Source organism: Phyllostomus discolor, chromosome 3, assembly GCF_004126475.2.
Source record: "Phyllostomus discolor isolate MPI-MPIP mPhyDis1 chromosome 3, mPhyDis1.pri.v3, whole genome shotgun sequence".
NCBI lineage: Eukaryota > Metazoa > Chordata > Mammalia > Chiroptera > Phyllostomidae > Phyllostomus > Phyllostomus discolor.
In genome coordinates this window covers 208,157,822-208,185,541 of record NC_040905.2, presented here as the reverse complement: position 1 = coordinate 208,185,541, position 27,720 = coordinate 208,157,822, and the positions used below count along the sequence as shown (strand labels likewise).

At 47.1% G+C, this 27,720-nt stretch overlaps 1 protein-coding gene across 1 annotated transcript; it reads right to left on the bottom strand.

Moving 5' to 3' along the window:
* Positions 1 to 897: 897 nt before the first annotated feature.
* Positions 898 to 27,720, bottom strand: ZBTB34 (zinc finger and BTB domain containing 34). The gene is made up of 2 exons (XM_028517670.2): positions 27,654 to 27,720; positions 898 to 7,387 (listed from the first exon to the last, which is right to left on the bottom strand). The coding sequence occupies exon 2, from the start codon at positions 7,375 to 7,377 to the stop codon at positions 5,863 to 5,865; it is 1,515 nt and encodes a 504-aa protein (XP_028373471.1). The 5' UTR covers positions 7,378 to 7,387; positions 27,654 to 27,720; the 3' UTR covers positions 898 to 5,862.

Genomic DNA, 27,720 nt, shown 5'->3' with positions numbered 1-27,720 from the left:
GGTGGGTACCCCAGGAGTGCCCAGGCCTCCAGCTAGCAAGTGACGCTGGTACCTACCCTGCCTCTCGCACTGTGCACTAGGTCAGTGCCCACTCGCCTGTACAGCGCCCTAGGGAGAAGGAAGAGACCTTGCCTTACACCAAGGAGCAAGCGGGTTCTAGCAGCACAGGGGCCAGGTGTACCCCCCACCCACTTCCCAGACGCCCGCCCTGCTCGATCCTCCCCTCCCCTCCCCTCCCCCGCCGCCCCAGAACACATGCATTTGCTCATTCATTCGGGTCCTTAATGTGTACCTGCCTGGGTGACAGGTCCCGTGCTTAGGGCATACAGACAGACGAGGGAGCCGGTCCAGGATCACTTTTGTCGTGGAACTTACAGGCTGGGGGGAGAAACATTAATTGAACACTCTCACTAGTCGATATACAATTACCAACCGAAATAAGCGCCCTGAAGGGCAGGGCACACGGCAACAAAACTGTTCAGGGGCCTGACCTAGAGGGGTTGCTGTGGGGCGGTGCTCCCTGGAGGAGCTGAAATCTGAAGAGGGAGAAGTTGGAGACAGCAGCACACGCTCCCGCTGCTCCAAGCCCCCCGGCAGGAGGAACGGGTACATTCGAGGGAGCCACACGGGCAGCTCTACAGGCCAGAGGGGAGGGATTCCCCAGGGATTCCTCTGGGGAGCCTGTGGGCTTGGCAGGGCCCTGAAAATCCCGTCTTTGCCACACACGAGAAAGGTCAAAGACCAGCCAGCTTCTCTGTCCTCTTTCCAGCACCGTTGCGGCACCAGAGCTTTTATGAAACCCTAACCTTTCAAACACAGTGGTTACAGGAACTGTGCCGCTGTGGGTGCTCGTGGGACTCGCCGGGGCCCCAGGGGGCAGACACGGAGGGAGACACATTCGCTCTAGCAGCATTTTTATTTACAAACAGCAATTTCAATGGACTTTATTTATACCATAAAAAAGCCATTTACAAGCAAGAAACAAGGATTCAGAACAAAATTAAGCAGCACTGAAATAGTCATGTCACAAATCGAAAACAAAATGAATACAAGAGTAAAATATCATTTGAATAAATAGTTTTAAATTCATGCTATAAAATAATCCTTAATGGCAAGTTACTAGTTGATAACAGCATCCGCTTAGCTAGCTTCATTTACTTCATATGGCGATGAAGTGTGGAGTTGTGAGGTTACCAGTTTATATTGCAAGATAATGACACTGTCGAGTCATTCAAATTGCTCAACCATTTGTAACGGAAAACAATGTTAGCCCTACTAGTACGAGTGGTGAGAGAGATGGTTTTCACATTAGGAAAACGGTCATTCGCAAAGAAAGCAGGTAAGTGTATCTCTTGCTCTATCGGGGCAGCAACCAAAGGCTTATTAGGCAGCAAGTCCAAAGGTTGGGTTCACAGCATACTTGTCACTGAGGGGCAGCAAGAGGTCCGTGCGCTGCGTCTGCTGCCAGGGGCACTCCGGGACTTGACCGAGAACTACGAGGGCCCCATCTGTGCAGACCCAGAGGGAGGGGGCCCTCCCCCGGGCCGGGAGGTCGAGCAGAGACGGCGGGCACGCGCCGGCACTCACCAGAAGAGACGCGTGCGGCGTGTGACAGCCGTCACAAACCGGGAGCAATGTGAATGACTCTGCTGAACGCTGCGTTCAGTCGCGCTGAGTAATGTGAAATCTATGACTTGTGAACTAGAGAGTTTCATATAAAGGATTTACATAGTTCCCCAATACTTTCATATATAAAATTTAATAAATAACCCTGACCAGTCTAGAAGCACCATTCAAGGGGCCTGTGCCCTTGGAAAATAGTTCAGGTGTTGCATATTTGAGTCCCTTTCAGTGGAGGCTTCACAGGAAACCATTACAGAATTCAACAATGACCACGCAGACACGACGATGACGACGAGACATCACAGTAACTAAGAGAAAGGCTGTTAAAGTAAAACACACTGATTTCTTGAAAGTAAAGCTCATTCGCGTGAATGATTTCTCCCCCTCAGCCCTTGGGTCGTGTTCCTGCAAACCCTGCCTACGGTCCAGGCTGTAGAGACAAAAGTAAAAGCAAAACCACACACAGCAATGTGCAGGCCCGTGGTCTGGGCGAAGGGAAAACAAAGACTCGGTTATAACTGCTGTCATGAGAAAAGGCGTTTGCTCATGCTCTGGAAGATTTAAAAATGATCAATTTAGTTCTACAGTATATTCTGCTTAACAGTGAACTGACAGTATCCTTTCTATTAAAAAAAAAAAAAGAAGAAAAAAAAAAGGCCAAGGCAGAGCCAACTGGGAGGTTTTCCACTGACCAAAAAATGAACTTGTCTTCATATACTGTATTTACAAATATAATTTCTAAATGTATTTACAGCTTTAGTAGAAATTAGAGGGTAGAGAACTGATTAAAATGAAAATAACTGTTTAGAACCACAAACTCACATAAAGTATAAAATCCTTTGTTTTCACAGTTTGTAAGAACAGGTAAAACCCCTATAGAAAAGGACGCTGCCACTGTCTTCACATTGTCTATGTGTGGGAAAGGTAGCTCAGGAAGAGACTCAATTATGAACAAACCTGTAGGAATTCAGGATATATCTTACTGTAAAAGACTTCTTCACATATCACTTTAATCTTAATTGATTTTTGCATTTGTCATAAAGGAAACACCTAATCTAAAACTGTACAGAAAGAGGGACTTCGCTTTTCAAAAAGAGCTGTTCTAAGGAGTCACACAGCGTCCTGCGTCTGCGGAGACGGGCCGTGAGCTTCGGGGAGAGGATGTTTCTGTTCTGTGGTCACGTCAGTCCTCCTGGCACGTCCTCACGTGACAAGGCACAAGTGATCGCTGCTGCCCGATCAGAATGGAGTGATCTCTCCCCCGCCACGCACACGGAGAGGCGTGGCAGGACGCACGCTCAGAGAGGCCGCACGGCCGAGCGCCGCTCCCTCGAAGCCCTGCGGAACCCTACAGTACTGTGTTATGGCTTGAGAATTCTTTCTTAACACTGCTAGCAGTGGAAAGGGTAAAGTGTTAGCAACACGAATGGGAGCAAGTGGAACTTGCAAAATGTGGAATCATTATTCGAGAGAAACTCAATCAATTTTCTGCCCCTTAATAGTCCCATTACAATGTTTGAACCTGAACTGTACAATCAAAGCAATGTATATTTTTGTCAAAGACAATTTTGGATAAGTCACTCTTTGGTAAACTCAAACCAGTTACACGAATTTACAAGGACAAAGACTCCCGTGTACAGAGAAGGCTAAGACGGACACGTGACAAGGACGGGACATTCGAGGTGCTCGCCCCAAGTGCTCTCTCCTCCCGCCTGGTCGGACACACCGCAGAGCTCTGGAGGCCTCCCCGAGGGCCTCAAGCCTGAGAGAAAAGGAGGTTCCTTCCCTGAGCCTCACCTCTCATGTCCTTCATTTGGGCATTTCTTGTCACAAACTCAATTTTGTATCACAACACAAATTTTTGCATTTAATTCTTTAAAAAAAAAAATCAAAACCAAACTTATTCGTATAAGGAAAAAAAAAGCCACAAACATTTACCTGAAACCCCAGAACACATTTAAGTGGGTAAACACTGGGGGTCCAGCCTCCCCGTGAGGCACGCGGCTTTGACGGGAGTTGAGCAAGTGCTCCGGGGAGAGGGCAAGCCCCTTACTTAGGCAGTTTGACAGGAAAAGGCATAGTATACCCGATTCAGCAGGGCCGCCCCTCGGGGGCAGCGGGACTGAGTGCAGACTGTGCGCGGGGACACGGGTGCGGGCGCCGCAGCCCACACGCGAGCACACCCCGTGTGCTGAAGAGATGCCGCCGCACAGCTGCCGCTCCCGGGGACGGTCACACACAAGGGCCTGAACGACTCACTTTTCTCAAAATAACCCCCCACGAAACAAGCAAAAAAAACAACCCCCCGACCCCTCCCCCGCAATTCTTGGCATTTTAAGAGCCAAAAAAGCATGGAAAACCAGCAAACGTCTATTTTTGTATTCCTTTAACTCCTAGCCTCTGAGGCTGGTCTTTTTGCTTGTTTTCTTTTAGGTGGTTTGTGCTGCTCTCCGCGGAGGAGGAGGAGACGCACTGGCTGTGAGGGTCCGAGCCAAGGTCTCCGGCAGAGAGCCTGGAGTGCTGACCCCCCACAGGCAGCTGGCAGCTGCGCACGCTGCCGCCCGGCTGCTGCTCTCAACAAGATTGCTCTGTCGGACGGTGCAGTCCCAAAGCAATCTTGTGAAGCCCGTTTTGTTTGCTAGAAGCACACGGGTGAACAAAATATAGAACTGAGGACATTTCCTAAAGCACTAATAAAACATTATTCAAATAGGTCTGTGTTTTTATACAGTAATGTGTTTGCCAGCACATGCTTTTGAGGTCTCTTTTCAAGCTATAAACTGGAGAGGAAAAAAACTGTAATTCACTATTACCATTTAATTTCACATTTTCTACGGCTATACTGACCTAAAAAGACACACAACATAAAAATAGCACCACGTGACCAAAATAAGAACGAGGTGAAACACACGGATTTGGTGACACAGAGTGTCTCAGAGGGCTCTGAGCTGTTGGTTTCTGTACGCAGGAAACGCTGAGTGGGGGAGCCTCGGAGGCTCTCGTTAGCACACACGATACTGAGAGAGACATATTGCTTGCAATTCCCGTAGAGTATATCTTTACAAAAGTACAAATTCCAAGTTCTGCAGTTTCCCTGGGAACTGCATGTAGAAAAAGTTGCTGTGCACCTGAACTGGCTGTTTGAAAAAAGAAAGAAAGAAAGGAAAAAACAAAAAACAAAACAAAAACAAACAACCACAACACTGCTTGGAGAATATTGTAGACAGAACTACAAATCCCTTTCCTTTAGTGCGAGTAGCAACTCACGGTAGAGAGTGATTCGATTTAGTTACCTGGTGTGTATGTTTCTACAGTACGGAATGAAGGTAGATTCGGAGGCCAGTAAAAACACTGAAAACCGCTGCTCCTTTGGGGTTGGCTAATAAAACACGACACTGTGTGAAAAGGTCAGCACCACGGGTCGTCCAGCTCACCCACTGGACAACTAACAGAAATTCCAAATGGTTTCCAACTAGAGTTGAATACATTTTATGGCATTTGGTTTATGTATTTGTTACGAAGCAGAGCTATGAACACTGTGATTTGCTTTGCTTGCTTTTGGACACAATGATTAATATATATGAAAACCTATTAACATTCTTTCGTAAGGGAAATAAAGGGGCAAAACCCTAACACATTAGGTAGGGACGAGACAGAGTCAAAAGCTCTGTTCACATTGTATTAAATTATATATTCTTCTTACATTCACCTCAACCAGAATAAAACCGAATTTGAGAATGTATATATACTATATATATAATAATCATTTTATTATATATATATATAAATTGTCTAACTACTCCGTAAAAGTAACTTTAAATTAGAAAAGGTTACCCATTTGTATCAGCTGACGGCATCTCAGCCCCTCTCCACGGAGGTGCACTGGTGCCGGGGTGTGGCGGCCCCGGCGAGAGCGCACGCCTCTTGGCGGAAAATATAGGGTCACCAGTTGGCATAGCTAAGTCACTGGCAGATTTTGGATTCAGAGTTCGGCCAAAGAGGAATACTGTCAGCCTGTGTTTTCCCTGGATATGATGCCCTTCATGCTTTGAGCTCCTTGGGGGAGGGGAGGACGGAGGAAAGGATAAACACAATGAAGTGCTCCTTCCAGAAACCTTAGAAAAACTGCCAAGAGACCAAGAGATTTCCAGATGGTTGGGAGAACTAAAGATTACAACAAAGCAAATCACAACTATGCATTGATTTATGTGCTTTGCTTGGGTGCACTTCTTTACCATCTTAATCAGGAGCATCGGACACTGTGTGAATTTCCATCCGGGAATCGAGGGCCATCTCGGAGGCCGACGCGTCATTTTCTAGTTTCTGTTCCACGTACACATCTGTTCTCTCGGGGGACTCGATGCGGCTCCTGACTTCCGCGACCCCCGGGTGGTTTTTCCGCAGGTGCTGGTTGAGGGTACCTTGGAACGGAAAGCACTTGCCGCAGATCTCACAGCGGAACGGTTTGTCATCGGTGTGGCCCCGGATGTGGTACTCCAGCTGGTCCTTCCGCGTGTACTTCTTCCCGCAGAACTTGCACACAAAGGGGGTGATTCCCATGTGGAGTCGCATATGCCTGTCGAGGCTGCCTTTCTGGTTGAAGGACTTTCCACAGTAAATACAGATCAGCCTCTCGTTGTACGGGTACCAGTGCCCTCTCACACTCCTCTCCCGGGGGCTGCTCTCATACCCGGCGTTACTCATCACAGCTTCGCTGTCTGACCCCTGCACCAACCCCTGCAGATCACTGTGCAGATGGACAGACAAAGCCCGCTTTTGGCGGGCACGCCCTCCTCGGAAACAGCTCAGCATGGACCTGGAGGGGCTGGAATTACTCAAACTTCCAAAAGCTTCCGCTACGCTGGTGGGCTGGGAGGCTGCCTGGGAATAGGAGTAGGCGTGCTGGAGCACAGACCCGTAGGAACCCACGTTCACCGCCACGACCTGCTCCCCGTCGACCATCTCGGTGTGGTAGCCATCGTCCCCCAGGGAGGAGCTGTCGGAGCAGCTGGGCCGGTCGGACTTCTCCATCTTCACCTTCACCTCGGTGATCTGGCTCTCCCTCACCAGCAGGTCCCCTTGCTCATGGTCCCCCTCGATCTGGATCTCGTACTCGGAAACGCTCCCGCTGCTCCCTCGGTCCGAGTGCCCTTCCTCCTGCAGGCGGCCGCGCAGAGCTTTGCTGGGCGTTGTCTCCATCCGAAGATCGCTGCCGGCGGCGGGCTGCCGTACCTGAGAGCAGTAGGGAGGGGAGATTTCGACGGGGTTGGCGAAGAAGCTGCCGTCTTTAACTCCGTTCCGGCTCTCCGGGGTCTCCTCGGCGCCGACGGTCACCGAGTCCACGTCCCCGACGCTGATTTTCGAATGGATGCTCTCCAGGATCTGCGTGCACTTGTCGATGACACACTGCATCTGAAGAAAGCTGGCTGCCGTCAGAAAACTGACCACGTCCTTCAGCTGCAGGGACATTCTTCCAGTGTAACAAAACGAAAGCAACTGTTCAAACACATTGGGGTTTTTAATCACTGATATGGACAAGCCACTCATGGTACTTAGTGCGGAATGGTCCCGGAAGTACGGGGAGCTGGCAGCGAGGACTGCTTTGTGGGCTCGGAACGGCTGACCCTGAATGTGGACAATGATGTCACATAGTTTCCCTTGCAGGCGGAGCTCGTTTAGCTGGCTCAGAACGGTGCTGCTGTACTCGGGCACGTCAAACTGAATAAAACTGCTGCTGTCCATTTCTACTGACATGAAGCGTAATCTGCGGAAAGAGAAAGTTTCGTGATTCACAACGACTCCTCACTGGGTGCGAGCAGCAGAAGCACCGGCGGGAAGACCACCACCGCCGCAGCCGCGGGGCCTCCTCGGGCCCGCCGGGCACGCTTCCTCTCGCCTGCTGCCAGCCTCCCACGTCCTGGTCAGTTCACCTGGAGACAAGCAGCCCTACGACTGACCGGCCTAGTATCCCAACTGCCCAACTTTCATCCTGATCAAAATTAAAACATGTACAGTAGGGTCACTTTGGTTCTGAAAAAGCATTTGGCACAATTTTAGGAAAAATTCCTCCATTTCACCTCGTTCTGAGGATTTTTACTTTGTAAAAAAATAAATTCAATGCTCTGCCTTATTTGTGCATTTCCAATTTGTGTTTGTCAATATCCAGCATACTGGAAACAGTGAATGGAGCTGAACCCTGTTTAGAATGTGAGCTGCTGTCTTAACGTACACTGTTTCCCCTTCAGCTCCGCACACCTGTGCATCTCTTGGGGCTGGTGATCCGCAGAGCAGCGCTCAGCCCCTTTCAGGGAGTCGTTAGGGTCAGCAGACATTTGGTCCTAACGCATCCGTGGAGACCCTTGACCACTTGGAATGGACCAAATATGCTCATGGATGTTTTTGATAGCACCAAATTTCAAGCACCCTGTGGCCTATACCAAATGTATCCGTGGGCATTTTGGACAGGAACGAGTGTCCCACGAGGGGTTTTCAGACAGCAGGCGCAAGAAGAATGAATGCCAGCTATCACAAGTGTGTGGCCCTCCGCTAGTGCTCACAACAGCGGCACACCCAGCACAGGCCGGCTGCCCCGTGCCTAGAATCCGCAGCAGTGAACCACTCAGCGCTCCAGACGTGTAGACAGCCCAGGCTGTATTCTCTGGCCAAAATAACAAAACTAGATCTAACTTTTATTTTTTAAAACCCATCCAATAGAAATGTAAACACTTCCTGGGTCAGTACTCAATCAAAAGCAAAATCTAAAAGGAATAACACTATTTAGAAAAATAAAAATCTTACATCAAATCTGCAGCAACAAAGGTTTAGGAGTGAAATTTGCTACGTCTTCAAACTTACTTGAGAATGTGTCAAAAAAAAAGAGATGAACTGATGTGTGAAAAGGCAAACAGAGTAAACTGCTAACAAGTGTAGAGTCCACATGGTGGGTATGCAGGTGTTTACCGTAAAATTCAACTTTTCTGCATGTTTGAAATTTTTCAGAATGAAATGATGATTTTGAAACAACAAAATTTAACGGAAAGCCAGTACCTGAAAATTGTTATTAAACAAATAAAGAATAAAAATTAATAAAATCACTCACGAAGTTAGAAAAAGAACAAACCCCCAAAAGCAAAAAAGTAGTTAGTATAGAACAGCATATAATTTTAAATCACAAGACAATAGGCAACTAAATTGAAGACTCCTGCAGGAAAGGATTAATTAGTTCGTGTTACTAGATCTCATCAGTATTTATCATGTCAGAATTTGAGCTGAAACATTTTAGTTATTAAAGAGCAATGCTGTGCCCTGATTTAGCCTATATTTATAATTGATGTCACTTTGAAATCTGTACAGAATTAACATATGTTTAGGGTAACATAAACTGGCAAAATCAAATAAAAGAGAACCAGAAGAACCAGAGCCCACAAGATCTTCAGGCCATCCATACTGTCCTGGATGCCTATGAAAACGTTCGAAGCATTTCAGTTCACATGGCACAAGTCTGATACTAGAAAATGGCAAACAGCGTAAAGAAGAAAACTGCCAGCTTTACTAATTGAGCAGACTTGAAAGTCCTAAAGGAAATACTAGCAAACATAACCTATTAAGAGAATATCATAGTATGGCCAAACGCAAGGATGGCTGTATGTTAGGAAATACACGAATATAATCTGCAACATCAGTAAGTCAAAGAAGAAAAACCATATGGTCAAATCAATACAATGCCAAAATGCATTCTGGAAAGCTAAATGCCCTTTTCAATAGGGCAAAAATACTCAATAAGGTAGAACTATAACAACAGTTTCTTAATATAATAACAGTATCTACTGCAAACCAATGGCAACACCATTCTTTAAAGGCCCACATTATATCTTCATGTCCCCACAATGTATTTAGTAGCGCATGCCCATGAGCTAGCCTCGTATCCCTATCTCCCAGGGGTTAAAAACACATTAGCATTATAACCCATCTGAAAAGTCCTGCAGACAAGAATTCCATTTAACTTAGTAGTTTGCACACTCATTTAAGCATGAAACTCTCTCAAGGTACACATCTTAATATTCCAAAGAGTTAGTGTTCCTCGGTGCACATGCTGGCAAACACTTTTGTGAAGGCGTTCCCGTTAGTGCCTGGGAGGGTACAAGGTGGTCTGCCCCTCACTCCTCTCACTTAACATTGTTCTGAGAGTCCCAGCCAAAGCCACAAGACGAGGAGAAAATTAATGCATACGGCCATTTAAAGAGGAGGCAAAGTTACTATTCAAAGCAGATATTTCTTATGTAGAAAACGTAAGATAAACACTTCTGTGAGAATTAAGATCTAGTAAGTGAAGGGCTTCGAAAGTTACTGTACATAGAAAGGCAGTTAGTTACAACGGTGACAAGCTGCAACCAACAGCAGCAGCAGAAATACACAACACCTGGGGGCGGGGGAGCGACAGAAAATAGGATCTACAGGAGAAAATGACCAGACTTTAAGAACACACATAGCATGTTTCTGGCAAGAAGACTCAATACTGTAGAGATGGATATTTTCCAAAAAAATTAATTTATAAATATAATGCACCACAATGGTGTATTTTTTTAAAACTTGACAAAACAATTTTAAAATTATTCTAGAACATTACTGTCCAATTAATATATGCATATGTTTTCTAAGTTACACTGTTTAAAAGAAAACTATAAAATTTTAACAAATTTATTTAACCCAGTATATCTAAAACATCATTTCAACATATAATCAATAAGAAAAATTATTTAAGTCTTTGAAATCTGATGTGTGTTTCATACCGACAGCAAATCTCAATTTGGAATAACCACATTTCAAACGCTCAGTAGCCACATGTGACTAGCAGCTACCATATTGGACAGTGTAGATCTAGAATAAATGTTGAAGATATTCTAGAAAAAGAAAAATGCAGCCATAACATGTAGATGTAAAAATGTCTGATTAGGCTGTAATTCATCCAGTAAGTATGTACTGAGTGTCTTCCCTGTGCCAGGCACTAGGGACCCAGGAGAGCTACCATTCTCTCGTTATAAATTATGATAAAAGCAGTGAGATCTTTCCAAATGAGGGAGTGGTCAGAGAAGACCACTGAAACAAACGATGTTCCAACTGAGACCTGAGACTAAGGAGAGGCTGGCCAGATACGAGGGGAGAGAGCTGCCGCAGGGAAACGGTCCAGTTTCCCAGACAGAAGGAACCCCGTGGACAGAGGTGAGAGGCGGAGTCTGCGTCGGGAAGGGGGGAAGGGCAGTGGCACAGCTGGGATGAGGGGGAGCCAAAGCCCAGAGGCCCATGGGGCTGTCAAGGTAGAGATCGGACAAGGATGGGCCATGTGGACCATCTCCAATAGTGGAAAAGGAGGAGTTCTTGAAATAGATGCTGCCTGAATAATATAAATAAATAATAATAAAGTTAGATTCCCCTCTTCATAACATACCCCCCAAAAAACTTCTATAGAAAACATGTTTAAGCCCCCAAAGACAGATACCAGAAGAAGAAAAGGAGATTTAACCATAAAAGTAAAAACTTATAAACCACCTTTTATAAAAAAAAGGATAAATTATTAAAAATAGAAGTATAAAACTCTCTTACAAGTCAACAAAAGCCATATATAACAATTGGAAATTAGGCAAAGAATATGAACAGATGCTTTTAAGAAATTTAAAAAAATAGATTTTAAACATAGAGATAAAAAATGCTTAACGACTCCATCAATAAACAAAGGAAGAAAAATTAACATGAGACACGTTATTCTTTCTCAAACTGCCGAGACTTAACAACACAGCCCAGCTGGCACTGGGGGGAGAGGCAGTGCGCAGGCAGTGCTGGGAGGCACATGTAAGAAAAGCCCTACAGCGGGCATGTCTCTCTTTAGAAAAGTACTTTGCAATGACAGTTGACATACAGTATTATATTAGTTTCAGGTGTAAAGCAGACAGATTAGACATTTATATTAAAATGGGCATTTCTCTTAACTCATCAGTATGGACTATAAAAAAATAATCATGGCTACAGGCACCAGAATTTATTCATAAGTGTATTCAATTACAACAGCAAAACAATGGCAACAACTTACATGTCCAACCACTGAGTATTAGTAAAGTCTAGTGCACCTATATGCAGAATACTGTTACTAAAATGATTTTAAAGAAGAATACAGACTTTGCTCCTCAAAATGTAACCCCCTTAAGGATAGGGATTTTTATCTGTTTTACTATCTGCCAGATTACTGCCTGGCACATAGTAGACATTCACTAAATGTTTGCTGAATAAATACTTAACAACATGGCAAAAAATCAGGTAACAGATCAACTGCAAATGAGCATGAGTGATCTTTCTGAGTAATGAAAATGGTCTAAAACCAGATTATGGTGACAGCTGTACGACTTTATATAAATTTATTAAAAATCACTGAATTATACATGTAGAATGGGCAGATTTTATGGTATGTAAGTTACACCTCAATAAAGCTGTTAAAAACAGGTAGCAATAAAAGTAGGATATTTCCAAAAGTATGTATGCATATGCAGATATTAAGTATACGTGGAAAAACACTGAAAGAAGTATAAACGGCACAAGCACTCTGCAGGGCATTTTGTCACATCCATCGAATCACAAAGGCACGTCCTCTCTGACGGGGTAACTGCAGTTCTAAGAACTTACTCCAGCATTCTCGTAACCACAAGACAATCAAACCGAACCAAATGCCCGTCGAAAGGGGCCTCCCTCATCAGTCATGGCGCCTCCATACGAAAGGCTCAGCCTGTTTCCACACATACACCGCACCCTGCAGATGTGCACAGCACATTTCTGGAACGATATACTAAAACGCAAACTGCCTCTTGCACAGGGGCAGGGTAGTTGGAAGATCTATTAGCTTTCAGTGAATCTTTTTAGACTCTTAAAATGTCTAAACTAGCCCTGGCTGGCACGGCTCAGTGGACGGAGAGTCAGCCTGCGGACTGAAAGGCCGCTGGCTCAATTCCTGGTCAGGGCGCACGCCTGGGTTGCGGGCCAGGTTCTGGGTTGGGGGTGTCTAAGAGGCAACCGATGCATCTCTTGCACACTGATGTTTCTCTCCCTCCCTTCCCCCCCTCTAAAAATAAATAAATAAAATCTTTAAAAATTTTTTTCTAAATTGTGTGAATGTATTATTTACTACATTTAAAAAACGTTAAGACACTTCATCCAGTTTTTAAAAGATAATAAAGTATCATAGCTAAAGCCATTAGGAGCATGAATCTGGAGTCAGATGTGGTTCAAATGACACCAGGTTTCCACTTGCCGAACCTTAAGTAAGGCATTCTGTAGCCCTTCTGAGCCTCAGCTTTCTCATCTGTAAAACGGGAGCAGTGGTCCCTGCGTCTCGGACTGTTCTGAGGAACGTGCGTGGGGCAGGAAGCACCTCGCACCACGGCCGCCTGGCACACGGTGCACGAGGCCGCTGCTGCAGGCCTCCTCAGGGAGCCAGGGCGGTGTGGCGAAGAAAACTGCCTGGAAGCCAGACATGGACATGAATCCTGGCTCTGCCGCTTTCTAATAAAAATAATCACGAACACAGCTAAGTGGCCACAGACAAGTCGGTTCACCGACTTCCTTACCTGGAAAAGGTCTGGGAAGAACTACTTCCCAACCCAACTGCCTGACCATTACACAAGGGGAATCCAGGCAATACGTGTGCAGAACGGCTCACCTGTAATGAGTACTCACCTGGGCTGGACGCCTCCCACATGCACTAACCAATCTGACCCCCGTGAGCCCTGGGAGGGAGACGCTATGACTGTTCCTACTTTATGGGTGAAGAAGCAGGAAAAGAAGTTAAGACGCGTGCCAAAGGTCCCGGAGCTCAGAGGTGGACCCAGTCTGCTGCAGGGGGCGCACTCATATCCACGCCAGACTGCCTCCAGGAAACACAGCCACTGCTTGGCACCTGCCAAGTGCCCAAATGTCACCTGCGCATTGCATTGTTTTCATGACACAAGGGTGTGTCAACAGTGACTTTTGAAATTAAAGGTCAAAAGGAAGATGGGTTTAGCTTTTTCAAGGGAAAGAGTCTTGGGTGAAAGCCAACAGAAGAAGGAAAATAATATCGTGTTTCTGTGAGAGCCTGTAAAACTGAAAATGGTTCTACGACGAAGCTCCCTCCTCCCGTGTGGCCTTTTATCTTCCCAGAAGAAAAGTAGAGAACTACACCTGAAGAAACACCAGTGAAGAGAAGAAAATGAAACACCATGATTAACACCTACGAGAGGGATTCCATTTTTCTGCAAAACGAGAAAGGAAACGCTTCGCGCTCCTCGCCTTTGCATCAGCACGCCCTCGGCAGCGCCCGTGAGGTTCAGGCCCTGCCCGCCGCTGTTACCGAGTAGCGCCCCTGAGCGAGTGGCTTCGGAGGCACCAACACGTGGGCAGCTCGCAGGTGATTTAAGTCCCAGGCACACTACCAGGCTGGAGAGGGAGTAAAAACATCATTAAAAATCACAAGTCTGCACCCAATGCCCTGATTTATGGGGCCCGGCGAGTGGGCCGGAGGCAAAGGAAGTCGCACCCCCCTGCAGAGACGCCAGACTCAGATGCAGTCCAACAACCCTCTGGGTCAGCCGTCCCCGGCAGGGGCTGCCCGCTGGTGTCCTGCAGGTCTCGGTATCTCCCCTATGTGGACTGCCACTGGGCCTACACCTAGGGTACATCAATGTTCAGTTAATTTGTCTTCAAAAGAAAACACCTATGTATACGGTCAAACTTCACATCACTGTAGAGAGAAACATAAAATGAATTGCAAAGCTCCTTCCCCAGTTCCTCTTCCCAAAGATAATTGCTGGTTCAGAGTTTTTGGGTATTCTTTCAGAGAAAATTGTAGACATCTAGCCGCATAAACTGTCCTCTGCTTTTAAAAGTCCTTCCACAGCAGCACAAATTCACCTACTTTTGCCTGTTCCACGGTCCATAGTACTCCCCGGCTGGCTGTGTCACAATGTACTTCAGCAGTCCCCAATGGACGCCAAGATGGGAAATAATTTAAATAGTCGTAACATCGCCTGCCGGCAGAGGAAGTGCTGGGTTAATTTTTCATTTCAATCAATGATGCCAAACGACCTCCCCAAAGCGGGCAGCAACTACCCTTTCGGCAACAGCACATGCAAGTGCCTAGTCCCCCCTAACTGCCAATAACAGTTACTAAACTTTCTCACTTCTGCTGAACTGATGGGTTAAAAAACGGTATCTTGCTTTGATGTACATTTATTTAATTATAAACGAGGATGATCACTTTTCTCCTGTTTAAAGGCAATTTGTCTAAGTCTGTCTTTGAATTGCCTATTCATATCCTTTGCCCATATTTGCCGTTTTACTGAGTTGTCAGAACTCTTCGCAAATTAAGGAAATTAGCCTTTTGTCGTATGTGCTGCAAGTACGTATTAGATTTAATTGCAACCACTAAATGGCACACTGACTGGGAATTTTAAATTATTTTTTTACGTTTATAGGAAATACTCATTCCATTTCAATCTTCTGCATGCAGAAAACCAAAGGGAATTCAAAGACGAGTGAGAGTCCCTGTCTTGCAGTTTGGTACAAGCTTCAGGCAGATGCATCCCTGCTCAGACGTGTGGGAATGAGATTCACTTTGATAGTGCAGAGAAGTGATTTATATTAGTTTTTCATTTAGACTAAGTTTGCAGCTGCTTTGGAAAACAATAATGAACTTGATTATTCCACTCACTAAATACATCAGAGGACTAGTTTTTTTTTCTTTTTTAATATATTTTATTGATTATGCTGTTACAGTTGTCCCATCTCCCCCCCTTCATCCCCCTCCACCCTGCACACCCTCTCCCACCCACATTCCCCCCCTTTAGTTCATGTCCATGGGTTATGAGTTCCTTAGCTTCTACATTTCCCATACTATTCTTACCCTCCCCCTCTCTATTTTCTACCTACCATCTATGCTACTTATTCTCTGTACCCTTTCCCCCTCTTTCCCCCTCCCACTCCCCTCTTCATAACCCTTTATGTGATCTCCATTTCTGTGGTTCTGTTCCTGTTCTAGTTGTTTGTTTTGTTTGCTTTTGCTTTTGTTTTAGGTGTGGTTGTTAATAATTGTGAGTTTGCTGTCATTTTACTATACATGTTTTTTATCTTCCTTTTCTTAGATAAGTCCCTTTAACATTTCATATGATAAGGGCTTGATGATGATGAACTCCTTCAACTTGTCCTTATCTGAGAAGCACTTTATCTGCCCTTCCACTCTAAATGAAAGCTTTGCTGGATAGAGCAATCTTGGATGTAGGTCCTTGCCTTCCATGACTTGGAATACTTCTTTCTTGCCTGCAAGGTCTCTTTTGAGAAATCAGTTGACAGTCTGATGGGAACTCCTTTGTAGGTTATTGTCTCCTTATCTCTTGCTGTTTCTAGGATTCTCTCCTTTATTTTAATCCTGGCTAATGCAATTATGATGTGCCTTGGTGTGTTCCTCCTTTAGTCTAACTTCTTTGGGACTCTCTGAGCTTCCTGGACTTCCTGAAAGTCTATTTCCTTTGCCAGATTGGGGAAGTTCTCCCTTATTATTTGTTGAAATAATTTTTCCACTTGTTGCTCTTCCTCTTCCCCTTCTGCTACCCCTGTAATTCAGATGTTGGAATGTTCAAAGATGTCCTGGAGATTACTAAGCCTCTCCTCATTTTTTTGAATTCTTGTTTCTTCATTCTTTTCTGTTTGGTTGTTTCTTTCTTCCTTCTAGACCACTCCATTGATTTGAGTCCCAGTTTTCCTCCCATCACTGTTGGTTCCCTGTGAATTTTCCTTCATTTCACTTAGCATAGCCTTCATTTTTTCATCTAATTTGCGACCAAATTCGACCAATTCTGCGAGCATCCTGATCACCAGTGCTTTGAACTGTGCATCTGATAGGTTGGCTATCTCCTGGTCGCTTAGTTGTATTTGTTCTGGAGCTTTGATCTGTTCTTCCGTTTGGGTCTTTTTCTTTTTGTCTGCTCGCTCCTGTTATGTATGAGGGGTGGAGCCTTAGGTTTTCACCAGGGAGGGCAACCCAGTCACTGGGTTGTGAAGTTGTATGTGGGGGTGGGGTCTGAGAGGGAACGATGGCGCCTGCTCCACTTTCTGTCAAATCTCAGTCCCTTCTGCCACTTTCCCCAAGCAAACTGGGCCTTTCTGGTGCTGATTCCCTGGTGGGTGGGCTTGTGTGCATCCTGAGACCCTGTGGGTCTCTCCAACGAACTCCTCTGTGAGGCTGGGGGTCTCTCCCGGCACCTCAACTGCCACAGGTGTTTTCAATCGGTGTTTTGAGGCTATTTCCTCAGGCTGGGGCCCTGGGTTGGCGGTCTGTCTCGCTCCCCAACTTTGCCTGGTTTATCTGCGCACAAATGTGGGACCGACCAGTCGGCCAGCAACCTTGTGCGCAGTGCCCCGCTTCACGATTGCCACCTTGCTGGGTCTGCCGGTTGCCACCCTGCGCCTGGAGTCTGCCGGGGCCGCCCGCGCACCAGGGGTCCGCCTGCTGCCGTCTTGTGCGCCCGGGGTCTGTCAGCTGCTGCCTTGCGAGCCTGGGGTCTGCGATCCACCACTTTTTCTTTTTTTTTTTTTTGCCGTGACCCCTCTCTGCCCAGCTGCCGACTCTGCCCTTCCTACCAGTCTGGATGAATGTGTCTATTTTAACTCCTTGGTTGTCAGACTTCTGTACAGTTCAATTTTCTGTCAGTTCTGGTTGGTTTTTTTTGTTTGTTTGTTTCTAAATTTCTGTTGTCCTTCTTTTTTGGTTGTGCGAGGAGGCACAGTGTGTCTACCTACACCTCCATCTTGGTCGGAAGTAGAGTAGTAGTTTTTAATTCAGTGGGTTAATCACTGGTCTTTCTGTCACAGTATATTAAGCAAAAAAACCCCACCCCTGAACTAGGCATTTGCATTGCTTTATCTTAATTTAAAAAACAAGCATATATAAGCTATTTTTCTTCAATACCATTCATACTTATTTCAACAATACTTATTTCATTTTTGTTTGTAAAAATGATACTTTGGAAAAGAATGTGAAATACTTATTCTGAAAAACATACATGGAGAGGACTAGCTGAAATGGTCTGTTGGAAAGTTCAGAACTGTCACTCCTCTACTTCATAATCCTCTTCTGCTCATTCAACTAATGGACACACAAACTGCCTGCTCTTGCGATTTCTTCTTCTTCTTTTTAATTATTTATTTTTAGACAGAAGGGAAGGGAGGGAGGAAGAGAGGGAGAGAAAGATTGTGTGTGGTTGCCTCTCCCGCGCCCCCTACTAGGGACCTGGCCCTCAACCCAGGCATGTGCCCTGACTAGGAATCGAACCAGCGACCCTTTGGTTCACAGGCCAGCGCTCAGTCCACTGAGCCACACCAGCCAGGGGTCCTCTTTCAATTTCTTTAACATGAGAATACTTTCACAACCCTGGAAACAGCTTTCACCTCACACACAGCCTCTGCCATGGTCTGACTCAGGCCTCAACGGTGGGTCCTGGGAAGGGCCACCTCTGGTGTGTGCAGTCCGAACACCCGTCCACTGCCACTGCCACAGCAGCCCCGGCAACTGAAAAAGGGGATCGCTTCCACCAGCCACCACACCCCTCACCCTCACCCCTGACTCGGGGAAGCGCAGCACCATCACGGATAACCAACACTTACTGAATATCCCACACGTGCTACACATGTCCTCGAGGCCTTCTGTGCGTTATTTCACCGAGTCCTCCCGGCCCTCCCCCGGAGGACAGGTATTATTCCTCTCACCTCAGGGATGAGGACGCTGAGGCTCCAAGAGGCTAACTTTCCCAGACTGCTCTGAAGTCTGCCCATCTACACCTGTGTGCAGGAAGTCCTGTTTAACTTGCCCACTGGGAGTGGGAGGACCTGCAGGAGGGGGCAGGAAGAGCTGAGGGCAAGGTGGGATGGAAAGCAAGCCTGCCCTAAGTTACATTCCTGCCCCAGGTATATTCCGTGGTCGCCAGGGACAGGGACAGGCGGCAAAATCCGACTGCTGCCCAGGGCCGTTCCTTCCTCTGTGAGCACATTTCAGCAATACGCATCCAAGTTTCGAAAGCACATCCCCTATGACCAAGCAACTCCGGCTCTAGAAATTCAGTACGGCTCCCTCTCTAGATCAAAATCACCAGGTGAAGGATATTACGTCTTCCATATTTACAGCTTTTATCCCTTGTCCCCTCAGAGCCCCTAACCCTGACTGATTTTACCAGCTTTAAGTAAACAGCTATTTTTATTTGCTAAAGCCTTGACTAATCAGAAACCACCGATCTAGGGCTCAAGTAACGGTCGTTTTCATGTGTGAAGGTGAAAGTCACAGACAGCAGATGCTGCCAAGACACAGGTTCAACCCAAGTTGAACAGAATTCAAAGCAGCACTGAGACTGGTCAAAAAGTAAGAGCAGACATGAGGGGCTCTCCAGGACTGACCAAGCACTGGCGACACCAGCAAGGCCAGCGTAGGCTGGGGGCAAGACAGAACCATGGGGTGGGGAGGGGGAGAGAGAGGGAGACAGGGAGACAGGGAGAGAGACAGAGGAACAGACACTTGCTGGGGAGTGAGGCGCGAAGGCAGACTGGGCGGCCAGCGGGAGGAGCCCATCTGCACAGAGGGGCACTGTGGGCACGCCGCAGGGGAGAGTGGCAGTGTCCTGTAAGTCACCACACAAGCCGGACAGCCCTCCTTTTTCCTGAAGGAAAAAGCAAAGGAGAGGGATCCTGGAAATCAATATACATATGTGTTCTGAAAATTAAATTAAGATCTGGTGCAAGACCATATGACAAGATTCCACCCAAAAAGCTGCAGAACATATCACCACACCCAAAGAGATACTGTTCCAAAATGCCACAAACATGGGAATGACACGCCTAATCCAGATTCCAAAACTCACTAAGAATAAATACACTTTAACTGGGAGCTTCAGAATTAAAGTCACTTCACGCCCTGGCTTGTGTGGCTAGGTGGACTGGGTGCCAGCCTGCGAACCAAAGGATTGCCAGTTCGATTCCTGGTCAGGGTACATGCCTGGGTTGTGGGCCAGGTCCCCAGTGAGGGGCACATGAGAGGCAACCACACACTGATGTTTCCTCTCCCTTTCTCCATCCCTTCCCCTTTCTCTATAAATATATAAACAAATCCTTTTTTAAAAAAGTCACTTCACAACAACAGGGAAGCCAGCTGAACCTTACCAGACAGACACGCTGATTGACCCTCAGAAGGTAACAGGGACCAGTTAACCGACACCCTGCTCTTCCGTTCACCCCACTCCTCTCACTGAGTTTCAGGCAAAAGAGGCAAAAAGGCAACGACTGCCCTTATATGTGATGACACCACCGGGTCGCGTAAAACAAAATGCCGATTCACGGAGAATACAGCTCCCTGAGTTTCCAAATATGTCGCATGTTTATCGGTTTCTTATAAAGCACCGGGAAGGTTTTATTATTTTCCACTTAATGCCATTTCATTCTTATGACAGTACCTTAGAAAGACTTGACTGTCACTAAAGGGTAACTAAAAGCAAGCATAAACGAACTTTTTACAATGGTGACATAAAGGCCTTTCCGAGCACAGCCTAAGTCCCAGCAGCCACAGAGGCAGAGACAAACACATTTGACAACATGTAAGTTTATGGCCACAAAAAAATTCCCTTAAAAGATAAGAAAAATATGTGCACATTTGACAAAGGGCTACTTTCCAAATTCTTTAATTTATATTATGAATCAAACAGGCTGGGGTGACACAGAAAATCCTATGGAAGAAGGGGCAAAGGATATTAGCAGTTCAAAAAACAAAGACATGACCAAAAAACACGAACAAATGTTGAGCTTTATTCATGACTAAACACATGCGAATTACAAAAAGAAAAGATGAGACAGGATTCTAACACATCAGATTTGCACACGTTTGAAAAGAGCTGGCGAGTGTAAGCCTGAGGGATAATCTGATAATAGCTATCAAAGTGTAAAAGGCATTTACCATTTGGTCCTCAATTAACTGCTAGGAATGGAGTCTACAAATATACAAATACTTACAAAAGTTTGTTGAGATATATGTACTAAGCACTTGTACGGGCTTTAGTGAAAAATAAAATAAAGTTGGGGAACAACCTCAAAATCCCCAAAACACTGATTCAAAAAACCAATCAACAACGAAACACTCACAGCCATTAAAAATAATAGATCTAAAAATAAATAAATAGATAGATTTGTATGTTTTTAAAGGAAACATCTTAAATCCACATCTCTGTGGTATACATTTTTTAAAGATTTTATTTATTTATTTTTAGAGCGGGAAGGGAGGGAGAAAGAGAGAGAGAGAAACATCAATGTGCGGTTGCTGGGGGTCATGGCCTGCAACCCAGGCATGTGCCCTGACTGGGAATCGAACCTACGACACTTTGGGTTCACAGCCCACGCAATTTGTATGCTTTGACAAGAGCTCTAATGTTTAACCCATACATATACATAAGAGAGGTGTGTGTGTGTCTGTATGCGTGTGTGTGCGTGTGTGTGTATGATTCCCTTCATGTACTTTTCTTAAAAGAATAAATAGATGCCACTGCGGCCCCTGTAAAAGCAACCATACGAAACCATGAATGTCGGTGGCTCTGGGGAATGAGGATTAAGGACTGGTGAGAAAAAAGGGACACAGACTTTATTTTATGCTTTTTGATTTTTAAAATCACACAGCTGTATTTTTCTTGCTAAAAAAGTTTTAGACATGTTACAGGATTTTATCAAAAAACATAATTTTTTAAACCAAAGAATCTAGAGAAACATTGGCTACAAATGGACAGTTGTTGTGTCAAGCAGTTATAGAGACAGAAACAAAGAACTATGAGGAACAATGATTAACACTAATTACTTGTGACCGAAAAGAGATTTTTAAAAATGAAAATGAACAAAGACAAACTTCATGGTGGAAACAGTATTTGAACAGGGCTTTGTACTTAAACGGAACACAACACTCCAGATGGAAAGAACGGGAAGAGCCGAGAACAGCGGAGTGAAAACGTCGGGGGCAGTGGCTAGGGTCCAGGAACGAGGGGTGACCAGGGAAAGAGGAGCACCTCGGCTGGAATGTGGGGGGGGGGCCTGCATGCTGGAGAGGGAACCGGACCCGACCTGGCAGCAGCCACCGTGAACGTGGGTCTAGGGAGGGACTCGGCAGGGCTTGAGGACTGAGGGGTGCTCTCCATTCTCGGAGGAGGCGAGTCAGAGCAGCCTCAGGCAAGCCGAGTTCAGGGTACCCACCGGGTGTCTGAGAAGTGTTGCCCAACAAACAGTGGGAAACACCGGGCTGGAACTGCAGAGAAACGAGACCCGGAGATACCAATCTGTACTAACTGAGAATGGATGTGGTAAGAGGTTACTCAAGAGAGAAGACAGAAAAAAAAAAAGCCGAGAACAGAAAAGTTGCTTGCTCCTACAAAAGAACTATAACATGGTATCTGAGAGAGGCAGCACCCACGGTAGCCCGCTCCTTAACACGTCATTCACTGACTAGTAAAATTCTGCATCGTGTATTCTGTTAAGCTGTAAGGAAACCACATATTGAAAACCAAAACCAGTTATAGCTTCCCACACTGCTGACCTACTTTGAAGAGAACCTGAGGATGAGAAAGGACATGTAAATGTCATCTGGGCAAAATACCCACATGGGCCATGATCCCCCTGCAGCATCCTTAGGCAGAGCCGTGTGGCCACTTCCCTGTGGCAACTGAGCAACGGTGTACAGGCACCTGGCAATGGGCTCACATTACTGAGCCTCCAGCGCTGCTGAACTCGCACACTCTCAGCGCTGAGCTCTCTGCGGACAGGGGCTGTGTGCCCGGAGCCCAGCAGTGTGTCCTGCAGAGAGGGGTTCTCGGCATATGGCAGCTGAGGCAGCCTCAACCAAGTTGGTGGCTCAGAGTCCACTACTGCCCCCACAGCTGCACCCTCGGCTTTCAACTTTCCCTGCTGAAGACAAGAGAGATGTTGGGCCGTCCTCGCTGCCAGCAGGCTCGATCTAGCAAGTCGGCTCCTCCCCCTTCAGCCTATCGGCACTGTAATGCGCTCCGCTGCACTTAAAAACACCCAGTGACACCTCCAAGAAAGGAAGGCAAGGCTGCAAATTTAAAGTTGTTTCAGGCGCCCAGAGGCACCCATTATTCTCCATCAAGATGCTCGTGATCCCCAACTGAGAGGTGCGCCTGCTGGCTTCAGTCACTTGCTGATACTAAAGACACAACTCAGACGAGGCCTCCCCTATCGGGCACCGGAGACTTGAAAATCCCTAACCTCCCTTCTCATACAGAGAGCCATTAAAGAGACCACAGATGGAGGCACGGGGGACAACAGGCATGGGGCAGCAGTAATAGCCACATAAAAATAACGTTTCTAGGTACTTCTGCCTGGGTCTCGATCAGAACTAAAACTGAGCTTCCCTGAATTACAGCCTAACCCTCCAGAAAGCAGCAACCAAACCACGCCGGGGCTGCGGGAACATTCTGGTGCTGCTGAAACCCCGGGCAGCAAAAAAATAAATAAAACAGCATTCTGCGATGGATATTCATGAAGCGCTCGTCCTAATTTAAAAGGGAACAAGCCTAGAGTTCTTACTGCATTAATTCATAGGAGCCTGAAAGAACATTTTTATCCAAACTGTTAGATTGCCTACCAAGGCGTTAACAGTCTCCAAGGCTGCTCAGATACACTGACTCTGAGAGTGCAGTTTGGCTTCCCAGCGAGACTTGCCTTTCAGTCAACGCAGAACATCAGAGGCCTCTCCTGCGCTTTCCTAGCAGGGCAGGAATGGCCTCTTGAACCTTTCTGGCAACGTTAAAAAACCAAGTCATTGAGCTCCTACTGCGTACTGTATGCTAAGTAAGCTTTTCACCTGCTCACGGGATCTTCAGGACAACCTGGGAGGGAGGGACTGCGACCACCCCTGTCCCACGGGTGAGGGTGCAGACTCACACTGGGAGTCTCCCCCACAGTCACCGAGACTGGCCGAGTCAGGGTTTGAGCCTAGCTTTGTCCGTCTCCAGAGCCAGAATTCTTAAATCCTGTAAGAGTGAGGTTTTAATTCAGGCACAATGGTGAGATGCAGGGTTTTTATTGGAGCCGGACTTGCGCTGGTCAACTTTGAGTGGAAAGGAGTTTTCACCTAAGGGCGTGTCAATGCACCGACACGGTGATAACAAAGGGGGTGCGATCTGCTGTACTTTGAGTAGTGTGTACCCATGTGTCTGCATAATATCCACTCTTTTGACTTCTGTCTATGAAGGGGCAAATGGATGTTTCAAATTCCAATCATGAATTAGAAAGATGTGTTTCAAGGAAAAGAATGAATGAGCTTTCTTAAGGCAAAGAACTCAAAAATGGCAAGGAGCAGCACCCTGTATCTGCTGGCTGCTGCTGTCGCAGGGGCCCTGGACCTGGAAGACACTTCAAGTCCCACCTGTTAGAACAAAAGGATTAGAAAAGTGCACCTTGAATTACTCTCCCATGAGGTTTTCCATGCCATCAATACCAACCAGAGAGATAACGATTAGAAATTAAACTGCACCAAGTTAATGACCTTCACTAAACTAAATCCAACACTTTGTCAGTTATAAAACATGAACACGAGAAGTCTGAAACACATTAAGCAGAATTTACACAAAAGTAACATGAAAATGAATGGGAATGAGACATGATGACGGCATCCTAGATTCACGACTGACGTTTCTGACGAGTGCTTAAGCCGAAAGGTAGAAGCAGGATCTGGGGACACGCAGAAACCCGCAGCTCAGCGGATACACGGAGGAGGCTCGGCGGTCTATCATTCCCCCGCCCTGATACATATACACCTAATATTGATAATGACGATAATTAAAGCTGTACCAAGCAGTTGCTAGGTGCTGAAAATCCAGATCGGGCAAGCTCCTGCCCTCCTGCGCCGCCACGGGAGGTTTCTGTCCCCCCCGAGCTCACCTCAGCACACCTGCGTCACCGTTTGACAGGTGTGCCGCCCCAGCCAAACTCCTCACCTGGCACTGTCCCCAGAGTGGGCTGCTTTTCATACATATATATATTTTTTTTTCATTTTAAAGCTCACCATAACCCCATGAAGTAGATTTTATCCCTACACCACAGATGAGAAAACAGAGGCTCAGAGACATTATTACATAAACTGCCCAAGTTCACAGAGCTGGTCAGCAGCCTCGCTGGGATTCAAACCCAGGCCCGATTCCAGAGCTGTGGCAAAAGCTGATGATCTTTCTTTCCCCACAGCCTCCAGACAAAGCAGTCCATGTTTTCATCTTTCCCCACCATGAAGAGTAAACATTTTAATGTTTCAAAACTTTGTTTTATGTTATCAATGCCCTAAGGATGAAAACTGAAAACATCCACCTTGAATGGCCGCACTAGAGATAAGTAATACAGGACAGAAAGAGCTGGTAACAGGATGTCCTTTAAAAAAAGGAGTGGGGCAATTTTTTTTAAAAAAAGTGTATCAGCAAAAATCAAGAACTATTTTGGTGCCTATCAGAAGAGTCCAGCTGTAGTATCAGATACTACGAGGGCACCGAGAGATGCGTTAGGACACGGCGCCCTCCGAAAACTCCCAGCCCACTCAGGAAAAGAACGAGTTCTAATGAGCGAGGAACAAGTGCTGAATCCTGTGCTTTAGGCTCCGAGCGCCACAAAGGCATGGGGGTAGGGCGGGCGGGGAACACCCTCCGGAGGAAGTGTATCTTCGGCAGGGGCTTGAAGGAAGTGAAATGGAGAATTCACACAGAGGAGAAGGAAAGGAGGCCAGCGCTTCAGAAGGGGAAACAGCGGGAGCAAAGCCCAAGAGCAGCAGTTCTCAACCTTTTCTGTCTCACGGCACACATAAACTCATCACCAAGATTCTGCAGCACACCCAGAAATACATTTTTTTGCCGATCTGACAAGAAAAAAAAAAGGTATAATTCTGATTCATTCACGCCCTCTGGCTATTGTTGTGTTGGCGGTTGTCATTTTTTTATTTGGCAACCTGGAGGAAAAGAGGTCACTGCCCCTGACTAAACGGCCAGGTACTGCACGTTTGAAACATTCCCGTGGCGCCCCAGTGCGCCTCTCGCGGCACACGGGCTGAACACCGCTGCCCTAGAGACAGTCATAAACTCACTCCCCAAGGGAACAGGCTCCCGGAGGGAGAAGCAGGGAATACGGTTCAGGCAGGGGAGGGGGGGGCCCACGGAGGAAAGCCTTGAAAAGACAGGGCGGACAATGACTGGACATACCGTGGCAGGCAAGGGGTCACTACTCAGCCTGGAAGGGCGGTATAAATGCCGGGGCCTCTGGGTCGATCACCTGGCCCCTAAGCTCTCCCTCCCTCTCCTACCAGTTACCAGGAACCACCTCGAGTGGGCTGCCGCACCACTACCTTTAGAACAGTTTCATCTTTGGCCTAGTGTTCAAGTTCCTTCAGGAACTAGCCCAACCAATCCTTCGTCCTGCTCCTTTCCTATAGGAACTCTTCTCTGCCAGGAGGCTGGTCTATTCACGAACTCCGTAAGATCACCGGACCTGATTCCTGTTTTCCTATCTGAGTCCTACTCACCCTTTAACAGCCAGATCGAACCCCACTCCCTCTTTAAGCCTTCCCTGACTCCCTGGCCTATAATGACCTCCATCTCTCCTTCCCCTTAATGCTACAGCACACAGCCCTGCCTAGTGAATTACCTTTTTACAGGTAAAGTCTCAGCACCCAGTGCAAAGCTGCTCAGAGGCTGTGTCTTCTTTTACTGTCCCCCACCACAGAGAACAGCATCTTGACATTTAATAAACAGGCAAACACTCAACTCTTTTCTTGACTTCCTATATTGTTTGGCATTAGCATAAAGAAAAGAGGGGGTGGGGGGGCTTCTAAAGTCAGAGACCAGCTAAGAAGTAGTTGCAATAATCCAGATGTGAAGCAAAGAGAGCCTGGACTAGGGAACAAAGAGAAAATGGGCAAATATAAACAACAAAAAAATTTTTTGCATGCAAAAACTCAGAGAGATGTGACTAACTACTACTAGGAACAAAAGCAAGCGATGAATTATGATTGAGGTAAGGTTTAGAAAAGCTTCTTGGAATCATTTTAAAGCCTGTCTGAAACTTAGTGTATTAAGTGGCCCAAAAGTCCCTATTTGCAAAAAGTCTTCAGTGGAACTGCCCAGTATCTTGAACCTGGGACAGCCCTTCCAATTGTAGACATATACAGAATAACAGAGTTGGAAAGGACTTCAGAGAGCTAATCTAAAACCCTCACTCACCAGATGGGGAAACTGAGGCTCAGCTTGGAAGAGGCTTGCTGAAAGCCTCAAGACTGACTCTCGACTACTGCCACCCTAAAGCACAGCCGCCAAAGCACAGAAGAGCGCTTGACACCTCGAGTCCAGCCCCAGCCCAGCCCTCCGTAATGGCAGGACCGTCTGAGGGCTTGAGTGACCATGAAGACGTCTAGGGCCAAGCACGACGCGCCGCCTCCTGTTTACCTGGAGAAAGGCGGTGGCGTAGGGCAGGGACTCCGCTGCAGCCACCAGCAGAGCCAACCCGCCGCCCGGCCCGGCTATCCAGGGGTTTCATTAATCCGGCCTCCTCGTACAAAGGGGTAGCGCGCCCGAGGGCGAAGGGCCCGGAAGCAGGGGATCCCCAGACGCCCAGGGCGGCGGCGGCTGGAGAGTCCGGGGCAGCTGGCCGAGCGCGACCCTCTGGCCCGCCAGTGGCGCCCGGACACCCGGCCGCGCACTGTTGGCCCCTCAGGGGCGCGTGTCCGGCCCAAGCAGGTGCCCCGGGCCTCCCGACCCCGCCCGGCCTCTGCTCCAGCCCGCGCCGCCCGCCCACCCGCCGGCCGGCCGGTCGGTCGGACTGACCAGGCGCAAAAGCTCCCGCCCCGCCGCGCCCACAGGGAGCCGGACAGCGGCCGAGGACTGTTCCTCGCCCTCCAGCTGTGCCCGAGCCTCGCCCGCCGCCCGCTGTTTCCGGCCGGTGCGCCTCACCTGCCGAGGGCGCCGCGCTCACATCGCCCGCCCGCGGCGCTCCCTCCGCCGCCGCCGGCGCCAGGCC